The following is a 22624-nucleotide window of genomic DNA, read 5'->3' on the forward strand; positions in this document are numbered from 1 at the left end:
GGAGCAGCCAGGGGGGGAGTGTGACGTCCCCACGGGAGAGGCCTCGCATTAGGAACTTCCTCGTCTGTGTGTTTCTGGCACAGGTTAAATGGATCGCTCCCATTAGCGCGTTGAGAGGACAGCTCCATTATATGAAGGAGACTGTAACTTTGAATGTCACGGTGCAACAACCTCAGAGCGCGGCTCGTCTCCCAGGGAGGCAGGGTGACAATAACCATCCATGATAATCATTCCCTGTCAAGCTTTAAGGAACCTGAAATTATGACGTACAGCCCGCCGCGTGTCTCAGACTTCATTACAGCACTGTCACTTTGAGTCGCTTGTGATGGCGCAGTGCTCCACAGCCGGCTGTAGCGCTGTGGCTGCCAAACTCCAGACTCACACTGCTCCTGTTTAAGTGGCATGTTTACAGGATGTGCACCCCCCACCACCCTCCACCTTCTGTGCAGATAGATGTGGTAGAGGTTAACCTCCAGTCGCCTGCACAGTGTCTGTCTTCCTCTGTCGTGTAGGCCGGGTCTCACGAGAACATGTGCTGCATTGTTTACCGATGCAAGGGATACCGTATCTGATCAAAGGCCGTGTGCTGACAACTGTTCCTCCTTCAGCTGTGAAAAAACGGTAATGTTGCAATATCCTGCAGATGACGGGCTTTAAAGCTGAAAGCAGACTGTCTTTCACAAGCGGCGGTCCACATGTTGTGTTTGGAGCGTTTTTTTGATCAAGGAGAGCTTCACCTCCACGCCGACCTCTGAACCTGCCACCCAGTGAAGAAGACGTGAGCTGGCAGCCATTGCCAACATCAGTGCCCAGAGCCAACTCCTTCTTCCTCACTGCGTGACTCAGTCATTGGCTTCGTGGCCCCCGTCTCCTTGCCACCTCCAATCACAGGGCTCTGAATGACACACAGGGAGGAAGTGGGCCCACTGACCAGCCCCCCTCCGATTCCTCTAACCTGCATAGCAACAGGCCAAATGAGCCTTTGCTGTAAATAACATAATGGAGATAGTTTTTAATGATTTAGTGGTCATCGTATCAATCTGAGATGCAGAATCATATCATTCATGTGTACTGTAATATAATTGTTTGAACCTATTAAAGTTACATGTTTCCCTTTTTTTGGAAAGTTGAGGTTTCAATGATTTATTCAGGATCTGGAATCCATTTAAAAGCAACTGCCGCTGTCGCTCCAGGTGTTTTCCATCAGGTTGCATGCAAAGAATTACCTGATGTGAAAAGCAGAGAACCATCTGTTACAGTCTTCAGCTTGTAAAGAAAATTTTCTGTCTCACATTTTCATATTTATAACAATAACAATTTAAAAAATGTACAGAAAAGTGAAAATTTTTATCATGCTGGCCAGAGCAGAAGCTTTTGGCCCTGAGCAGGGCAACAATTTTAGACTCTTTTGCAGATTTTCTCTCTTTTGGCTGAGTAGATTTGACTAATGTGTTTCTGGGTGTATGTCTATAGGGGGCTGAAGGGCTTATTTGTTTTCCCCCTGATTGCTCTTTGACTTGTTCCCTTAAAACATGTCGGAAACATTGTTATCTCGACATTTTTTACCAAGCTATTGAATCCTGTCAGCTGTGCTGACCCCGAATTTGAAACCCAAGCAGTAGAAAAATTAGCCATTGCTTCCGCATGACAAGTGGGATCTATTAGTGTACCATCGCCCTGCATGAGCATCCGGCTGGCCGACGGGTACGGTGGCTGACTGTGCGCCCGACCACGTCAGGCTCCTGGGGCACTGAAGCAACGCTGCGGTCGGGAGAAGGAGCAGGAGCAGCAGCACAGATCAAAGTGGTTCATTCCACGAGCCGACACCCACAGGGGCAAAATGAGTAGAGGTGGTCTGTCCCCGCCTCGGCCAGGCCTCACTCACACAGCCCAGTCTGAGAGCCGCTTGCAAATGTGACTGTTGATTCGTGCTAATTTTTATTTTACCGGTAATTGAGCGATAGAATCAAATGAATTATACTCATTTCTGTGGTTTCACTTTAAAAATGATAATGTTTCTCTCCTTACATGTGTAGACGTTTACTTTTACTGCTAAAGTATGTGCACAGATTACATTGTAGCATGCACATTCAGAGCTTTCATTAAAATTCCTTTGTATTTAGTTTTTTAACAAAGCACAAATGTATTAACATTGATGTCCAAATGCCCTCGTCCTGCCCATGGGTCACAGCATTAGTCATCGGTTCAGGCTCAACCACCACAGCTGCCCAACACATTAGAATTAGCAGCCATTGGCAAGGCTGCAGGTCAGACAGCGACCTGGACATCAGTGACCTTGGACTATGGCATGCAGCACATGTTACATACTGTATGTGTATGTAATCTTTATAAAAACATACTTTCTCTCTCTCCACAGGTATCTCAGTAACAAAGAAGACACATACCTGTGAGTACATGCTTTTTTATTCTGTTGTGTTTGTTTAATTCGACAATACTGTGCATAATATCATGTATATCTAAGATTCCAGACATTAAGTGGACCTAAGAACAGATCATCTTGTTGTTTCTGTTTGCACTAAAGTGCCAACAATGACTATATAAATGCATCGTCATCATTATTCAATACATTTAATTGTATTGGAGACAGTATTAGAATATAAATTGGGAGTTATGCAGCTGTATAGCTGATGAACCTACACAGTTGAAGCATGCACTGTGGTGAAGCACCGCTCTCTTCTGCAAGACTCTGCAACTGAACACGGATGTGGTGCCGTGTTGTGGTTTGTGACCTCTGAGGCTCCATTAACTACACACAGTTTACACTGTACAGCCTAAATCACTAAAATTGAAAGATCCGACTATGCAATGTGACATGTCTCGTCCAACGCGCCTTTGTGCACTTTGACAGTACGCAGACGTTGCCTTTTCCGACCGCTGCCTTTTCAGTTTTACTGCGCTCATGAAGAATTGATGAAGAGGAAAACCTGTAGAAATCAATAATTTCCAGCAGATTTGTACTGTATTTTGACACGTCTGAAGTGCAATCAAAAAGGCATGTTAAAAGGTTTTTTGTGTTTTGTACTAGTGTGTCTGCCCGCATGCGTTCATAGCCTACTGTGTGGAGAGAAAAAAAAACCTACCCCTGAAGGCTATCCTTTCATTTTGATCAGTCTGATGAAATTTGTGGAGGGGGACGGCCAGAGGGCTTTTCTGTTTCTGAGCGGTCGGAGAAGCTGCGCTTCAGACTATAAAATCCCGGCTTTCTTACATCAGACAGGAGGGCAGAGGATACAGGAGTCTACGGCAGACAGCTCTACCTCTTCCAAACAGCCTTGTCAAAACAATTGCGTGATGTATGCTAAGCTATTTACCTGTACCCAGGCGACGGCGTGCCTCCTTTTGTGTCTGCTTGTTCATATTTGCGAGAACTTCAAGGTGGAAGAGAAATGCTCACCCACCATCCACCCTCCATCTTAATTAGTGCAGCACTAAGCACCTCTACACCGGAAGGGGGCTCAAATCAAAGAGCATGATTTAAGAGTCTTAGGTTCAAAGCCCTGGGCAACGAGTGGACTACACTGTCTCATTTCAGTGAGAAATATTCAAATCTTGTCCATACGAGAAAATCAAAGTATAGCCCCTTAACAAGTGGTTGATTGCCGTGCCTGGCAGACAGGAAGAGGGTGTACAACCATGTCAAAGCTGTGTGCACAGGAAGATGTTCAAGGGCCAGTTAATGGTCATTGAAAATCTGGAGGGAGGGCCTTTTCCCCCCCAGCCTGCTGGTTTAATAATGAGGGAGATCAGGGTGCCCTGCATGGTTAGCGTGCGGATCTATTCCTGTTTTAAGGGCTGAAACATTTAAAAGTGTCTGCGTGTGTGTGTTCAGAAGGTCTTCCCGGTCCAACCCGGGCCGCAGGGATGGGCCGCGCCTCCGACTAATTCCCCACTCTGCCTGAGTGATCAAACTGCTGGAAGCTCCCTGCCATGTCTGTCCCCTCATCAATATAAATTACAGGGGCAGCTGTTCCCTGGCACACCGCTCTCCACTCCTCTCCTCTCCTCTTCTCTTCCACCCCCCCTCCCTTCACCCACCTGACTGGACTAATCATTGAGCCATCAGGAGGTGAAGAATTCTAAATGAAAACAGATCCTTGTGTCTCGTGCCTGCGCCAATGACGACGCCTCTCGTTTCTATTTTAGCTATTATAAGGACTCATAGTTCCACTGTCTGCCTGCACGCCCCCATGCCCCATCTCCCCGTCCTTTTTGTAGCTAAGGGGCTGCCCCACGCCAACTCGTTCTGCTAAAGCTGTTTTTCTCAGCAAGAATTCAGCTGTGGTTTTCCTGTACATTTCTCCAACCGTTTCATGCATGCTCTGTTATCTTGAATTTGAGTAGCATTTGGCGGCACTTTAAAAGTAGCTGCTTCAAAAAGGCCTGACAGGACCTATGGACAGGCCCTACATCACTTCCCCTTTTAAATCTCAAATTTGGAGCACGATTTAGAGACATTATAAGTGGAAAACCATGCAAAGACTTTATGTAATTGAAGCATATAAGATGACAAAGATAGTGTTTGGTAACCAGGGTAACCAGAGTAAAACAACCTAAAATAATACCATGAGTAGTTACGGACCACATTACACAGCAGCAAAACCGGATATTGTGATCATTTTGAGCATGCACAAATATATAAATATGATCATTTTCTGGCAATGTCGAATATTACACAGGTTAAAATGGCTTTCTTCTCACTTTGTGCCCATATGTGCAACAGACATCCAGACAAGACATATGACTCAGACTACAGAAATAATAAATGTAATAAATGACAATGTCGAGTCAATAAATGTGTCAACCGGATGAATATTGCCAGTGTGAAATAAATGTGTATGCTAACAGGAATAAACCAACTAATAAGGTTATAAAGGGAAGCTTGGAAGGTAGTATATCATTGTCTGGAATGGACCCATCCAGGGTCCATTTTTGCTTGACACACCCCATGTTAGTTTTTGTGCCTATGCAACATTGAATGCTGGGAGAACACACTTTTTATTTTATTCATCTTATTATGACTTACTTTAATTTGGAGGCATGAGCACACACATACCCCCCCCCCCCCCCACACACACACACACACACACACACCCCTCTGTGTGTGGAGTGGAGGATCAGATAATGCTGCTGGTTTACTGAATTAGACATCTCACCTCTAATCTAACATTGGCCGTTTGCTGTTCTGTTACAAATAGCACACGCACGTACCTCCAACCAGGATGTTCAACAAAACAGATCTCCTGTTTACATCTCTCTCTCTCTCTCTCTCTCTCTCTCTCTCTCTCTCTCTCTCTCTCTCTCTCTCTCTCTCTCTCTCTCTCTCTCTCTCTCTCTCTCTCTCTCTCCATGCTTTTTGTGCTTTTCATAGCTCGGTTTGCCACTATGAGAAAACGCCATCCGTAATTTGAGTTAAATTAATATAACTCTATTTGATTTTGCCTTGTAAGTGTTTATCATATGTAAAATATCAGTGTGTGCATTAGGATAGCATGAGTAAGCAGCAGCTCAAACACTTCTGAAAAATAGGAAATGGGACGGATAAGGAATTCTCCCACAGCCCCAATATTTCCACACTGAATTTATCTCAATTCTGGTGACAGACTCCTTACACTGATTGAGAAACATGGCTTTGCCATAGCGTCTCCATTTGTTTGCGAGCCACTTGTATTGAGTTTCTCCCATCAGGAGATCCGCACTCAGACACCAGTCAGCCAATCAGCTCCTAAGGAGCTAGATGATTTAGGTTTGTCTACGCCGGCACAGAATAACTGTGAAATTAGTCATCAGTCATTGAGACTCCTTTAAAGTTATAAAGCCCGAGATGATAGATTTCACAGCTTTACTCCTCTGAAATCTTTCTCAAATATGAATCTGGTGTACGTTTGGAAAAATACACCAATCGTGTTATTAATTTCATTAATTGTCTGTGTGTAAATGCGCGATGGTGACAAGTCTTTCTTCTCCGAGGAACACGGCAGATCCCGCTCTGATTTACGAGTTCTGTCATAATCCTGTTGAGTAATTTTCAGTTAATCAAAGATGAGATTTATGGTTCTTAATAGGACTGTACTTTGCCAATTTAGGAGAATAATATGTCCCAGTTGCTGTCTAATTTTGCTTGGCAACAGGCGCACTCCTGTGGAATCGCCCGGGGCCGCACGAGTTGTCTCTGCATAGCTGAGTGTTGCACGCTCAGTGGCCGTTTGAAGGTATTTCATCACATTGTTGCCTTGATTCAGCTCTGCTGGGATTTGTTAGTTGCACTCATGTGGGAAGTGCATCCAGTACATTGTTAAGCTATGGCTGATAATGAAGATCAGCCAGCCAGAGTCCCCTGAGCAACACGGAGAGAGACAGCCGAGCACAGACGGAGTGGAGCGCACACAGGCGCCGAGGCACCAGCAGCACAAAGCATACAGCACCAAAATGTGCCGTATTAGAGTACACAAAATACAGTAAGCACATAAAGTACATTATATTATTATTTAATGGCTTACACTCTGTGCTTCTTGCTAAATATTATTACAAGCTTGTAAAAGTGGGATTATTCTGTCTAAGTATTATTTGAGTTACATTGCCATCATTTAATCTTGTTGCCTTTTCTTTCTTGTTTCCCTTTAAATTGCAATTGTCAGTGCAGGGCCCCACTAAGAGCAGCCTTTCTGTGGAAGGTTATTTGTTTCCCAGCATGCTACTGGAACTCATTGTTTTTCCCTCCTCCCAAACCAACATTGAACACCTAAATTGACAAAGTCTTTTTCTCCCTCTGTACTAGTTATGTTTCATCTTACTCTATTTGTTTGTGCCAGAAAAAAGGGAGCATTTTCTTTAAGGGCAGTTTGGTTTAATCTATAATAGATGGCTATTTTTTTTTTTTCTGAAATAGGTCAGTGTAATCACAACAGTGAGGGATGGACAGTCACTGTAAAAGGGAAATCAATAGAGCTATCTATTTGTCGTAAACCAGGCCAGCGTGATTTTTCTCCATTTTTCCTCTGCTGCCGTACTTCTTCCAATCCAACACAATATGCCAGGGCCTCAGTTTTTCACTGAAAGCTTCTTGTCTGCCATTTTGTAAAATTAATGGCCTTTGTACGCGCACTTTCTTTGCATACATTTCTGTGGGGAAGGACGCTTCTTTTTATCTCCTCCTGGGGGCCCAGAGTGTTTTATAAGGAGAAAAGTGGTGAGGGGAACCATAGGGGTGCATGGCAGCCTTTTTTTGTGTGTGTGGGGGGGTGCTCTGCTTTTGTTGGCCCTTAATCTTGTTCTTCTCTTGATGCCAGCCCTTTCAGAGAATTTCGAGCTGGAGCGAAGAGAGGCTATGTCAGCTTTTCCTCACCCCCTTCTCTTTTTTTGTGTCTCACCCACAACTGAAAGGTTCTGTCTTGAAGTGTTTCAACCACAAAACAAGAGTAAGTGACATGTGACAAGGACACAATGCTTGGATGGGCCAGCCAGCGTAAGTGGCCCCATCTGCCGTGGGTGATTTCTCTTCTCCAGGCTGTCCGCCACCTCAGGTGAGGGGGGTTGGGACGGGGATCAGGGACGGGAGGCAGCGCTGAGACGAAGGCATCTGCCAGGCGAAGCGGTTGGCATGGCCGGGAAGTCACGGCCAGGTCCCCCCCCCCACCCCCCCACCCCTCGCCCACCGCAGCACACTGACTGCCAGCCTTTGCACAAGAGCGGGTTATCCATCACTCTTCAGGTTCCCGATGCCTCGTCACTTTCCCATGGCGTACACGCATTCAGCACAGGACAAAAGTGTCAGCGTGTAATGAAAGGTTTGATTCATGGAGGGTGACAGAGGCGGAGGTCATGGAGCTCCTCCAGATATGATCCTGACTGATGCTGATGGGCCAGTTTGAAGATGGGGGCCATAATTAAATGTCCTTGTGCCATCACCAAGTTCCTCAGTTGTAGCAAGTGTCCTCTTGTGCTCAGCGTCCACATCTCTGAGGTCAGGGCAGAATAATAGCGTGCAGTACAGCTTTTACAGCCATGGAGAACATTCATATATGCAGTTTCAGATCTTTTTTTTTCCTTTTTGGGATGAGCTTTGTAGTATTTGAAGACTGCATCATTTTAAGGTGTGTGGTGGTATTGCCATAACGCCTAACTGTGATTTCTTCATGACTCTCCGACGTTCAAGACAAATTATACTCAGCAGCAGCAGCAGCGTCAAAAAAAGAAACTATTGTGAGACATGTTCTGTTCTGGGGTTCTACAGATATGGAATTTCTGATGTAATACCGTGCATGAATAAAGGCGGGTAGAATTAACATATATAATTCAATTCCTGAATTATTCAGGAGAATGTTGTTGAATAAACCATGCAACGAGTAAAATGTCCCCCATAATAAAATCCTTTGGAAGTTTCCAACGAGCACCATTTCAAAATCAATGCTGCTAATCACAGAAACACAAACATACTGTGTTTAAAGTTAATTCTGAAAGTCTGTACAGGGGATGAGTTTCAACAAATAATGCAAATCTCGGAAACTTGAAAACAAAGTTGCACCCGTGGAAAAGAAAGCAGGAGCGCTCACAAAAGCCGCCGGTGACATCCCGCGCTGACATTTGTGCTGATCGCATTTTGAGCATTTTGTTGAATCTGCTTTATTAGAGGAATGCTGTTTTCCCCCCTCTTTGCTATTAATTTGTGTTTCTGTGGGGATGCGGCGCGAGAACAGAGAGACGCGGTTAACCCATTGTGAAGTTTGCCGTCATCATTAAGATTCTGCGGATAACAGGCGTGCGGATTTCTACTGCTCAGCATTATGGGATCTCAGACATCAAAGGCGGCTTTATATTCTACTGTGTCTGCATCAGGGTGAAGGGAAAGGGAAAAAACAAGAACCGGGAGAGACGCAGTCAGGAAAATAAAGCCGAGGGAAGAGCGAACACGTATGTGTATTAGTCAGGTGATGTGAGCCTCTGTGATTTTGTGGTTACTGTCGAAGACAGTCGTTGCCACGTGGTTAGTCTCTTGCTAAATTGGCGCCTCTAAGTGTTACACTTCGTGGAACCAGCGTGGCTGACTGTCGGTTAGTTCGTCATTTCTCACCGTGGCCAATAAAGAAAAGATCTCTGAATGTAATTTGAATGTATCTGTTTACTCTGATTATTTCCCCCTCTCTTCTATGTCAGCCTATAATTTCTCATAACCTCCTTACTGCGCGTAATCAGTCCAAAGCTGCTGTCGATATTCTTTACTGCACCTATCTTGTTATACTATTTCAGCTTTTACAGCTGTATTTCAATGAATTCCACTTAATTCAGATTACGCTCTCTTTTGGCGTGGCGCCATTTTTTTTTTTACCACATCAGAATGAGCAGTTTTGCACTGAGAGCGTTGAACGTAGTGGAGAGAGAAATGTGCTGTTCTCCAGTATTGTGCTGGATTACAGAATCAAGGTCGACTCACAAGACACAGAGCAGCATTATCCCTTAATCCTGTGTTTTGGTTTCAAATAGCCTTTTTACACCTAATCTTCGCAAGTAAAATGACAAACATGAATACTGAGGTAGGTATTTAAATGTGCATTACCTGCGATGTTAAGGTCAAAGGCTTACACTGACTTAAAGTGGCTCTGTATTTTATGAAAGAACTGATCATCAAGTGTTTGCCACTTATTTGTTGCAGCCGCATTACAGTCGGCTCGAGTCTTATGATTGAATTCCCTGGGGCTTTTCAGATAACTTTTTACCCAATCTGAGTCCTTTTTCAATGCTTTTCTTCTTGTTTCCTGCTGTACGGTCATATTTGAATGAAGATACTATTCCACGATTTAATGCTGTGTATGTAAGAGAGTTACTCATGTCAAAGAGCAAATACAAAAAAAAACCTCTCCAAGTTAGTGTCTCCCCTTGACCGGGCTGGTCTCAGTCCTCTTGTCAGGCTCTTTTGTGGCAAATCTGGAGGAAACTTTAAGGTGCTGTGAAAGACTAAAAGTGGGCCAGCTGCCGCTGCCTCCTGTTGACCTACCTTGTTCAGAGGGTCCAGGTACAGACTGATGACAGGACTCCTCCTCAGCGGACCGCATTACTAATGTGTGAGGGTGCAGGAGGAGCACGCCTAGTGATGAATCACTCCCCCGCACCCATGGCATCCTCATAAGTCAAGAGTAAAAGTGTTGAGGGTGCACTCGGTAAAAGAGCTCCTTCGTCCTGTCCACCATAAACTCCACACAGACCTGGTAGAGGGGAAGGGGAGGAAACTAACACATCACAGATAGCCCGAAGAGCTTCCTCAATCGCAAGGAGCCCAGAGTCCCTTCAGTAGAGCACTCATGCGTATCAGGTATAAACCTCAATCACCTTTTCACAGTATTCATGGACTCTGACACAAGAACAGCTTGTGTATGTACTTATTACATTTTAAGTTCTAAAGTATTAATTCTAGTAGCAAAGTGAGGACATTTTGGATGGTCTTCACAACCTCAAAAGACTGTTTGAGGGTTAAGGCATGATTTTAAGGTTGAGGTTAGTGTGAGGGTTGGGGGTAAAGTTGGGATGGTTAGGGTCAATGTGTGTTGCCATCCATACAGTGAGTATAGTTAAACACTGAGCGGCAGGAAAAATCAACTTGACTCAGTTGCTGCCTTTAAAATCGATGCCACCACATGGAAAGTAGCGTCGCCGGTGCACGTCTATACCGCTGTGTGTTTGTTGTCTTCTAGCCTCCTCCAGCCAGGAGGTTAACTATTTTAGTTTACACGCCTGCCTCCCCTACGGCTCATGTCGGGCTTTATTGGTGATGTTGGGGGAGTGTGGAAGTTTGACGCCAGGTAATACATCACGCACTCCGGGGGGTCTCCCTGGTATGCTCCTCAATAATGAAGTTCATTCGTTAACTTCTCCCTCAAAGGCCAAGTTCCCCTGCTGCCCTTTTCAAACAGGCACTGCGACTCTTACCAGAGTCACCCCACCGATAGCAAAAAAAACACATCATCATGCTTTTCCCTTTGACAGGCGCGGTGGTTGCTTTTGCAGGGCATGAAGAATAAGCAGGTCCATTACCAATCCCTCATGCCTGGTTATAGCTATAATTATCACATGGAAAATGACCTGCTCTGTTTGCTTTGCCATGGAGAGGCTGTATCTTCCTAATCACCTCCTCCTTCTCCCTCATGTCGTCCTCATGGCGCAGAGATGGAGGTGGTGTTGGGGGGAGTCTTGCCAGTTCATTAGAATTCACAGGGTTCCACCTCCCTGCCTAGCCAGGCTAAGCCTCTCACACAGGCTGCAATGTCTGCGATAATCTCCTCTCCTCGTTCCTTCCTTCCCTCTCCATCCTCCTATCCCTTTCCTTTCTCTTCCCAATGGCAGCCTTGCACAAAAGCGATGCAGCGCAATTCATCAGGAAATCTGATTTCTATTGATCCATTGAAAACCTGCTTGGGGAGACGTGTGCTATAGCCCTCCATTGGTTCAAATGATCTGCTTTCTCTATTTCATCTTTTAGAACTGAATAAACTGACATTTATATGATGTCCAGCAGCCTTTTGGAAAATGCCTGTTGTTGTTCATGAGTTTAGCAATCAATTAAGTAACCACATCTAAATGTTCCGATGGCTAAACAGTTTTTGAAGTGCCCAGAGAAAGAAGGGAATGGCCTCGCAATCCACTTCTCTAGTGGAGAAATAACGGCAACAATCGCATCGCCGCTACCTGAAAGCCGCCAAAGGCATTTGATTCCTCCACTGAAGCATTGTGCACATATCAGATTGTGTACAGCCTCTTGTTACTGCCGTAGCTACAAGAGGTCATTCCATGACCGCATAAAAGATCCTGGTCACCTGCAACTGTACAGTTACCTTTCTGAAACGTGATTGAATCGAATTGGAAATACCGCAGCGTCTTATTTTTGTGTTTGTGCCGGAGCATTTAAATGTACCTCTATAAATAACCGTGGGAGCAAAACAAAAGGCTATAGCCTTGTCAACCATCCACCATAAGTGTTGCGTTGTTGATTCTGATTACATGACAGCTGACAGGTGTACACTTCACCTGTGTAGGAATGATATGCTTTCATTTCTCTTCCTTTTGACCCTGCTTTTCTATAAATATTGTTCTTGTATCTACGGGTGTTGAGTGACAGACAGAGAGAGAAGAGTGCTGAGCTGGCCCCAGGGCTGCCGCGCACGCGAGGATCAAGGGCAGAGCCACTAACACACAGTCATCTTAAAACCGTCACAATTGTAAAAAGCTTGACTCTCATTTACAGTTGCCACACTGACAGACGGGACGCGTTGTTCAGTTCGATGAAAATTCCCTAAACTAATGAAATCAGCTTGAATCCTTCAGTTATTATACCACAACACTTTTGCATCGGCGAGTATGTTTATAGACCCTCACTCTGCTTATTTAAACTTGTCTTAAAGTGCCACCCTCCACACTCAGGACATAACCCAATAATGTCCTCTATTTTCAGTGGAATAGATATTCCCCTTGTTGTCTGTGTGATTTATTGAAGTCTTCCCACAAGTGGAAGCCCCCAGGAAATTGCCTGAAATGGCCCTAAATTGGTTTATGATTGTGCGGTGTGGGCCGCTGCTGTTGTGGCTCTAATATTATGCCCTGCACACCTTGGCATCTGCTTTAAATTGATCTGTATTGTTTTCCATGAAGTGGCTGCTGGAGCTTTAATTCTGCCAGGGCTACAGGCTGGCGAGGCTGCACCGCACCCCCGCGTGGGCCTCAAAACAACAGAGTCAGAACAGCATAACTGTTGGTGATGAGGATGAGAGCCCGCCGACTACAGGCTGCTTCGGAGCTGGAATAGTGAACATGGATGAACTCTGTGGTGAGCGCTTGCATGGAAAGACTACTGACAAACTGCTAATGAGGCCATTATCAGCTCTGGTTCTCTCCTCTGCTCCCAGGGCATCAGAGGATGCTCTGCACCTCATCTCAATTGAATTGAATTCCACAGGGCTTGTTTACAATAAATATGTTTGCTTCAATTAATCCGGGAAAAGTTCATAACACGCGGCCGGCTGGGCTCATCTGGCCTGGTGAATGACAAATGTGTTGTGTTTTTTCACTCCGGGAGTCGTTCCAACTTCACTATCATGGTTTCTGTCTTATAGCCAGCTCTGCAAACAATGACTGAGGAAAATAGTGCTGCCAATGGCTGCGCATGAGTGACATTAATGCCCACAGACAGTTGACGTCAGTGCCTCGGTGGCGTAATCAATACCCTAATGAGCAACTATCAGCATGGTATTGGCGTTCTGTCAGTGGTAATATAAAGCAGTCAAGGGTGAGTGGGATCCAGAGCAAACGATGCAGCTCTGTTTTAATCATCTGTTATTATTGGTATTATTGTCGTTGTTTAGGATACAATGATATTTTACAAGAAAAATGTTGATAGATGGTTAACACAAATCGAATCAATCTGCTTTAAAAATGTAACTTAAAATGTTTAACAAAGTAGAAAACCAAGAATTAAATGTAAAACTGTGAAAAGTGTTTATTTTGAGCTGGTGCGCACAATGCCATTAATGACGTCACACGGGTTTTTTGTGGAAGCGCTGTCTTCTTTTGTTGTGGTTTTTCTGTGACGCGACCTTGTGTTATTTGTTGTCAAGGTAATGTTTTGCAGGGGAACTTTAATGCTGAGAGTTCAGGTTTATTTTCCCTCAGATGATAATTATGCGTTTCTAATGACAGTACTACAGCAAACAATGCACACTCCAGCGTGCGCTCCCCTGCACCGTGTATGCAACAGCAGCATTCTGCACTTGTTTTTCTTCTCTTTGTGTTTATGGGCAGATTGCAGCTTGCTGCAGCATAGTGCATGATGGTAGATGCTCTGCTTATGAAGTATGCATTTTATCTGCTGTAATATAATCTAATCTTTTTTTGGCCTAATACATATTGTGCATCTCAAGCAGCCAATTAATTGGTTCCTAACCTGTAGGGATCTCTGAGCTCTTCAGTTACTCAGTTATCCACTAAAAAACAGGTTCTCCCTTCACCTCTCCCCTGAGTTCATAATGTGGACGTTATCTTCCTCTTGGATGTTCTTGGATAACTAGGCAGCACTCTCAACCCCTGCCATGTTTTGTATTTGTTCCCCACTTTAATTATCACTCAGTGTCAAATCACACTGTGCCAAGACATCCCTGGTTGAGGAGACATGTTCACAGAGGCAGCGGCCGTTGAATGCAGTCCTGCGTGGGTTTTCAGTTCTGACTCATCTGGTGAACTTTCGGGTGAAGATGCCAAACACTGAAACAAGACAGCTGCTGTCTCTACCATTATATTGTTTTCTGTGGTTTTAATCTATACGTGTATCTAACATCCCCATCCGGCTCGTGTGTTACTATTGGCCTCCAAATAATTCTTTTTTTTATGTCTTTTGCTCATTAGACTGTGCAATGAGAGACCACTGTCGACACAACATGAGTTAATGTGTTTAGTGTCTCTAATGGATCATAGAGGCCCTAATGAAACATTGTCATGGGAAGATTTATGTTACAAGCTGCTGACTCCTCATTTCCATTTCACGTAGTTAGGAGTACCTTTATTTAATCAGTAGAACACAATTGACTGTGTCCAATGAACACAGATATCATAAATAATCAAAATGACTTTACAATGTGCAACTCCTGCATCCCACGGATGCTTTAGTTTTGCCGCGTAACACCTGTGCCGAATGGAAAATACTAAATATTAAAATTTGTCTGTAAATTTCAGCTTTTTTTCTGCCCCTTTTAATCCTTTGATTTTCGATTTTGCGGCTCCCAAAACTGAAGCTGTTTGTCTTGTAGATGATATGAGTGCCAGCGTGCTCACAGAGATGCCAAACACAAACGTGGGTATTGGCCAAGGCTGGATTGCACTAAAACTGGAATATTGTATCAGAGAGAGGCAGCTGGTTAGGAGTCAGAACAGATTATCATATGAGAGAGGATGAGCGGAGAGAGGGGGGAGGAGAGAGAGCGCAAGCACGAGGCAAGAGCGAGGGGGGCACTGAGGGGGGTGGGGGGGATGATTGCGAGGAACTCATCGCCCGGTCGCTGTGGGGTGGAAGGGATCATCCAAACCCTTCCGTCACTATCTCCCCGTCCTCACCTGTCTAAAAGAGTGTGTGAGAGCCCCAGAGTGAGACATCCCGGTCCTCTGAGAGGTCAGAGGAAGACGCTGAGGCTCCACTCGCCATCCCGCCGTGGAAGGGCCCACCGCTGCTTGCAGACATCTGGCCTCACACTGATCGCTCATATCTGCAGGCGGGGAGGAGGAGCGGGGCGTTTCGTTCTCCGAGCCACAGAAATATTACACATCCCCTTTTATCGCCTTATCCACTTCTTCTTTCTTACCCTCCTCCCTCTGTTGTTTCTCTCCACTCCTCCCTCGTGTTAGTCTAGCTTTTAATATCCCTTCTTTGACTCTTTATTCTCACCCTTGACATTGCACTGCTTTTCTTAAATACGAGGGGGGAAAGGAGAAGAAAAACTGTGCGCGCACAGTTGTGTGACAACATCCTTGCACTAAAAGATAAGCCACACAAGATAGCGAGGCTGCTGTGTCTAGTTTGTGAGGCTCTGACTGCAATCAGGAGGAAGGCGGCCAGCTTCCCTGCCTGAGCTCTCAGCGCCCCTACTGGCTGCATGCTGTGCCAATCAAAGGCTAGTGGGTGGGGAGCAGTCAGACATGAGCACTGATGTCACAGTCACATGGATTCTGGTGTGGTCATGCTCGGAGGCTGAGAGGCAGAGCTGTGCTGGCCAGCTGCTGCTGAGACAGCAGTGCGGGGCTTTGCGCTGGTGATAGTTGTTCTCTTATGGACTCGAAGCTTAATGATGTATTTTGTGATTTCAGCTATGAAAGGTAAGAGCATATGCATGCTGATCCTGCACTCTGAGTAACAAGTAGGGAAGTGCGGCACCGCTATACATAGCCTGCCAACTCTTTGCATTTCATTTGCAAGGCATGAGTGTGACAGCGAGAGAGTGAGAGAGAGAAAGCAAAGGCATGGGAGAGAGATATCAGTCTTAGCTTCAGAATGCATGCAAGTAAATTAGGATTCATTTTATATGTTTAATGTATTATAGCATAAATGTCTTGTTATGTTTTCTTAGCACAATCTGAGCTTGATGGTGTTTGGCTTCAGTTATCTTTGTGTGTGTTTCTGCCTGCTACTGTCGTGAAGAGGTGCGGTAGAAACCTCAGCCAGTCTCCGCACATGACAAGAACATCTCCAGAGCGCCAGGGCAGAAGTTTTTTTGTTCTTTTCTCTTTTCAGCGTAGATGTGAGGTAGCATTTAGAGAGGGAGGTGGGGCAGAGGGTCAGGGAGGGTGGTAGGGAGGGAGACGGGGTGCTGTCTCTCTCCCTTTCTGCCCTGATCTTAATCCTGTTGTTCCAGTCCAGAGGACGTGTCTGTTCTGTGGGAAGATGTGTGTGGCAGCATTGAACGCGGGTCGCAGACAGGCGACACGGCACTGGCACGGCTCTGATTCTTCCAACTGATACTGGTGCATGTGTGTCTGTGTGTGTGTGTATACCCATGTGTGTGCATGTGCGTCTGTTGTGTTGTGTTCCACTGACCTATTTTCGGGTAGTCGGGTTTACATGCATGGCCATGGGAGCAGGACTGGGTTAGTGTGATGTTGATCTCGTACGCTCAGTCCCAGCTCTTCCACCATCAACCCCCCCCCCCTCCAACATGGGCACTCATACATACACACTGGTTCAGACACACACTACACACACAGCAAGCACTTACTCTTGATTATCACACATATCAGCGCACTCTCGTTTTGCCATGGAGTGAAATCATATGTGTTCATGCTCACTCCTGATACGATCAGGCAGAACACGGCAGGAGTAGCTGACAATGGCAGGAAGAAAAATGTCAGAATGAATCCTTTGATTTGTTTTCCTTTTGTTCCAAAACTTCAAATTCCTATTTCAAAATATAGAAAGCGGCGTGCATACTATATATAAAAGCAATTATAATTTCTTTAAATCAACAGCTTTAGAGTGACATGACTAAAATGTCATTACTGTGGAATTGTTTAGTTGATTAGGTATGAAGGTACACCTCGTTCCGAGGTGTATCAGAGTGTGATATTTTTAACAAGAGCATCAGTCATGAAATTATAAGATCACACTCTGCAGGACGGTGTCTTATTTCCAAGGGGAAACACGTGCCGGGTGGCCTCTGACCTGATGTTCTTCAGATATCTGTATGAAAGTTCATATTTCAGGTGTGTCGTGGTATATTTAAAGTTTGTTATTTTAATTTTTAATAATACTTTCTTGAGCCGTTTTTTTCTCTTCCACACCCATTTCCGTCTCTGTGCTCCTCTGACAATTTTAACCCTCGTTTCATTTTAAAATGAGCTGCGGTTGTTGTGATCGGCCCATAAAATGTCAGAAATTAAATTAAACTGTGATCAAGGTGTAACTGGTAACACATTTAGCAGTTGGGCCAATTTATCTGAAGCATATTTTAAATAAATGAGGATGCTGTGCACGTGCATATTAATTGTTGACATTATAATTCCCGTTGGACGCTATTTTGGGGGAATGTTTGTTATTTTTCAGACTGCACGTTGGAGAAAAAGAACTGACATCAAACATCAGCTTTTCTCTGTGGCTTTGTCTTCCTGCAGCCACATCTTCAAGCGTCTTCCTCCCTCTTTAGCCTCTCTACCACACCATCGCCTCTCAAGTAGCTAATTACCTGTAATGGAAACATCCCTCTCATTAGCCCATGCAAATTAACCAGCCTACTCAGCACAATTAAGATGAAAATTCCAATTACATAATTAAAGAAAGTTGTTTGATGTGTGCATCAACAGAGGGGAAAAAAGGTAAAAGGTGCGTCTCATCAGTTTCCCTTATGTTTAACCTTTGGAGTGAAAAGCGCCGTTGTTCAGAAATGTGCGGCGGCGTCTTTAGCGGCTCACAGTGAAGCCAGTGCTTTGCATGCACACTGTACATAAATATGTAATTCATCATGAGTGTGTACTAGACTGTAAAAAATGTTCTACGGTGGTGAAGAAGGTGAAGCCAAATATCTTCTGATGGGTGCTTTGGGGCTATGTTAACAAGGCTGTAAATATTTGCCGTAGATGTGATAGTCTTTGTCTCTTTCTATCAGTGGACAAGTGAAGTGTTCACTTCCCGGTGCTGCCGGCTCTGGCACATTAAAGCAGAGGTTAACAAGATCGCCTGTTATCCGGTTAGAGACTGAGGCCACATAGAGCCAAAGGAGAAATTGCCACAGATTAGGGCGAAGGTAAATATAGCCACCTGCAAAGAGCTTAAAATAAAGCACTGATTACAAAAGAAGGAGTATTCTTGGAAGGGTTTATCTCTAAATGCCTTTTTCCCCTGCATTTACATTCTTTATTTGTCGAAATTGGACAAAATGTCTGTGACGGGCAGGGTGTGCGTGCCGTAGCCCCTGTCTGTTGCCCCAGCTGGCGGTGGATGTGGACCGGCGTCCCCACAGGTTATTAAAGAGTGTGCGGCGTGCCAGTCTGTGCTGTGCACAGTCAGATGAACATTCCGGCTACCTGGATGTGTGTGGAGGTGCTGTTTAATGAGATATTGACTGCCCATCGAGGGCATGGATTTTTTGATTTGGCTTCATGGAAGTTGATGAGGTGCAAACCAGAGAGGATGAGAGGGGGCCAGTGACGGCCACGAAATTATGAGGTCGATATTATCCTCTGACATGATGCTTATGTGCTGTTAGGACTCCTAATAACAATGGTAATAAGTGGGTAAACGTCTAAATGAATTCACACAACAGATTGGATATGTTTTATATTTATACTTCTGCATCTTCCGTATAACTAATTATTTGCATGAATGATTTACGTGACTATTTCTCTCCTCTTTCTGTCTTATTTCTTCTCCACCCTCTTTACCCAGCCGACCACCAGCAGATGGGTCCCCCTATGTGGGCCTGGTCCTGCTCAAGGGTTCTTCCTGTTAAAAGGGAGTTTTTCTTGTCACTATTGCTTGTTTTGGGGTCAGCGTCTGGCATTCCGTAAAGCACCCAGAGATCCTGAATGGAATCGAAACGCAATATAAATAAAGCTGAACCGAATTATATTGCAGAAACTTCATCACACCTTCTGGATCCAGGAAGGGTTCAGTCTTGCTCTCTGTCTGGTACGACAGGGAGCTGATTTTAGTCAAATTCCTGCAGCGTGAGGGTGATTTCCTGCTTCACTTTCACTCTGCGTTTCAGGAGTCACTTCCCGATCCTTTGAAGTGTCTCTCTGTCATGCAGCATTTAGCTGCAGATAGAACACTTCCTCTGTCAGCACTCCTTAGATAATCATATACCACAGTCCACGGAGTTAAGGAACATTTCCACTTTCATTTTCTCCTCTTTCTTCCTGTAAATTCCACCCTAGAATATGTACAAAGACGAGAGAATCTTCGCTAAAGCCTTCTGCTTTAGTTTTATTTTAGCGAATCACGGTCACGGTTAAAATATGCAAACTGTGAGGATTGGACTTTTAAAAAAAAACTTGTAGAAATACTGAAGTTAATAATAGAAAGAAATATTTGTTCAGCCTTGCGCACCCTGCCTCATAGGCTTCGCCACTTGGGGCTCAGAAGTTAACAGCATTTTAAGAGTGTAGGGTGAAGTTTTTTCCCCTGTACTTTCATTCTGAGCTTGTTTCGTACCGTTGGCTCTTTTTTCTCTCCTCTTTAGGGCCTCTGGAGGACCGTCCATTGGCTTTTTGAAGTTGCATCAAAGAGGAAATGGGGGAGAAAAGGCCTTATTGATTTTGCGTTTTGTCTGACTCAAACACCGAGGACAGAAAAACACGTCAGGAGTCAGGTGTTGGCAGCGGGGCAGCCGCCTCTCCAGTGTTTCAGCCACAGAGGGACGAAGGAAGAAACTTAAAAAAAAGGAGTAATGCACCTCTCTCTGGAGTCATGCATTTGTCCACTTCCTTCTATCATTTCCCCTTACAATTGTGTTGTTATTGTGGGAGTAAATAAAGCCCCGTTTTCCACAACTGGAGACAAACCGTCCATCGACACGCTGTCGGGCAGCTTTTCCTCCTACTCTCTCAGACCAGTAACTCCCAGTTCCTGACAGCATTCTCCAGCTGACCTGCTTCTCCAAGAAACTGTTCTCTTCTCAGTTGTAATCAGATGCTCCTGCTAAGCTAGCGTGCCGGTAGTGTGCAAGAAAAAGGTGAATTATTGGTGTGCTTTATCACCTTCACCCACCTCCTGTGTCAGCCCGGCAGAGGTGAGAAAAGAGACCTTTTCTGCTTTTAATGTGACCTCAGATGACTAAAAAGCCTTAAAATGTCAACAACAACCACTAAAAATGACCCGTATAGCATACCCAACACTCACCCATCTGTATGTTATGTCATCGTACTGTTTTTTTTAACTATTTCCCGTTAGCATTATTGATGCTCACATTTATCAAAGCAATTAGATATTTGATCTAAACAAATTGATACAGCATCCATCCAAGATGGTTCACTAAAATTAAAACTTTTAAGCCTTCCTAATGAAAGCATCAGTAACTGACTCCACTTTTATATATCAATATATATCTTACCCAAAATACCAAATAATTAGAATTTTTAATTTTTTTTAAAACTCTGTTTATCCATTAATACAAAGGCTTTTGGTAGTAATTGTGTTGCCAGAATGGCAGTGAAAGTCTGATGCAGAGGCAAAAATGATAAGGTCAGAGGTCGCTGCAGCTGAAGTCACACTCCCATCCCCTCCACGGAGAGCGTCTGTGGCATCCAGGGATGGCAGTGGGAAACAAAGGATGAAAAATGAGAGGTGCATGGAATTTTGATGAGACAAGGGAGCAAGGCAAGCTTATAAGAAAGACAAGCGCTCAGATGCTTGATTACAAAAGGGGGAGAAGTATGTAAGGCGTTTGATTACATGTCCCAGCAGAGGCCATTAGGGGCTCTACTTGTAAGACGGCATCATTTACACTCGTGCGATCTGATGTCTGCACCGGTGGGGAGTGGGGATAAATAGAAACAATGATTGCTTGAGTCCTCCAGCGCACTAGGGGGTGCGTTTCGGAGCAGGTGAATGAAGTGGGTCTTTAAAGTTGTTGCGTTCTTCCAACTTCAGTGCCACAGCTAACGCTGATGGTGTGTTGCCACAAAGCAACAAAATGAAACTTGGTGGAGTCTTGCTGAAGAGGAAGAAGTGAACTCTCAAGGTTTGCACCATCCGGCCCCCCTCTCCCAAACTACAATTCATGAAAGAAATTATAATATCATAAATAACAAACGCAAAACAGCCTTGCCAGGGCAGCCTGCCCGGGATTGATTTTTATGCACATGCATTCATTGGAAATAAAGGAAATGCTGTTTCAGTGCTAATTACGGAGATGAAAGGAAGGCGAATGTGCAAGGCAATGAACTTTGTTTTAAACGGAGCACAGTTTTCTCAGGGACATGGTGCTTCAATAAAGCCCGGCATCATTTACACTCTCATAAATTATTATTTGAATCTATGCCGTTTGTAGTCAGGCATTCCAACCAACAAAACAATGTATTTCCGTGACAATAAAGTGTGGGTTTCCCAGCTGGAGCTGAAGGGCTAACTGCTTGTGGAGAGATCCTTGACCTATCTGGAACGAGCTCCTTACCCCCCCTCTAGCCATTTGAAATATCTGATTGCTGATTATGAGTTTATTCCCCATTGTGCTGGAGTCTTTTGGATGTCAGGATCCGTCCCTCCCTTCCCAAACTGATTAAGGAGCTGGAGATGATACTATAGCTCTTTCAGGGAGATTGCTCAAAGACTCTCAGAGAGGCTGCTAATCGCGAGTGCAGCTGGCAATCATCCACCACCGACTTTTTTCTTTTCCCATCGAGGTTGTTTTGTCGTTTTTAAGTGGCTTTTTGCCACAACGTTGTCTTTGTTCCCCTGGGTTCCTTCTTGCTGGATGAGAGCTTTGCTAGTGCTGAGCGCAGGTCCTTGTCAACCTGGCTGCTCGGCTCAGCCCAGTCCCGCCTCAGCAACAGCCGCATCAGCAAAGGCCCTCACTCGAGGTCCCAATGTGTGCTTAATATCGCCTTTTTACAGGAGGCTAATTTGTGCAGGAAAAATCTTCATCTCCGTTCGGAGAAGCTCGCCGGTCTGCTTTTTTTCCACACTCGGGACAAAGTCATCAGATAAATTGAGAGAAATAGCTCCTCCTAAATGTTTTTCGCCAACTTTTACAGGATTTTTTTGAGACTCAGTGAGTTTCTGACTCAAGGAAAGAAGACACACAAAACTGCCATATTTGCTTGCAGGGATCTGTCACTTAGGTACAAATCAGCAGCCGTCGTCTCTGTGTTTTGTTTTTGTCAATAGTTGGAGGGAAGAGGAAGACACTCTGCTGATGGCTGTTTTAATGCCTTTAATGTGCAACTCGAGGCGATAGAATCTGCCCAAACACAACATCCTCAATTATTATCAGAGCTGTGTACGCAGCCCAGAGTTAATGATGTCCCACTGTCAAACGCATCACCCGCAACTGCATTGATTGCTGCCTAAATATCCAAAAATGTTATGTCCACTCAAATACCAGCAACATACGTCAGTGTCTTAGATTACAAGAGGTTTAGGAATAGAGTA

The 22624-nt window shown here is 44.7% G+C and overlaps 1 protein-coding gene across 3 annotated transcripts in view; it reads left to right on the forward strand.

Annotated features, from left to right (window-relative positions):
- Positions 1-22624, forward strand: part of roraa (RAR-related orphan receptor A, paralog a) — a 146505-nt gene that overhangs the window by 91700 nt on the left and 32181 nt on the right. For 2 of the 3 annotated variants that reach the window (XM_057051583.1, XM_057051584.1), the window contains exon 2: positions 2378-2407. In XM_057051583.1, the coding sequence (XP_056907563.1) occupies positions 2378-2407 (30 nt within the window). Of the gene's footprint in view, positions 1-2377; positions 2408-15692; positions 15862-22624 lie in introns of those variants that run through there. The other variant, XM_057051585.1, reaches the window with a different exon arrangement.

This window comes from Takifugu flavidus, chromosome 13 (genome assembly GCF_003711565.1).
Source record: "Takifugu flavidus isolate HTHZ2018 chromosome 13, ASM371156v2, whole genome shotgun sequence".
NCBI classification, from domain to species: domain Eukaryota; kingdom Metazoa; phylum Chordata; class Actinopteri; order Tetraodontiformes; family Tetraodontidae; genus Takifugu; species Takifugu flavidus.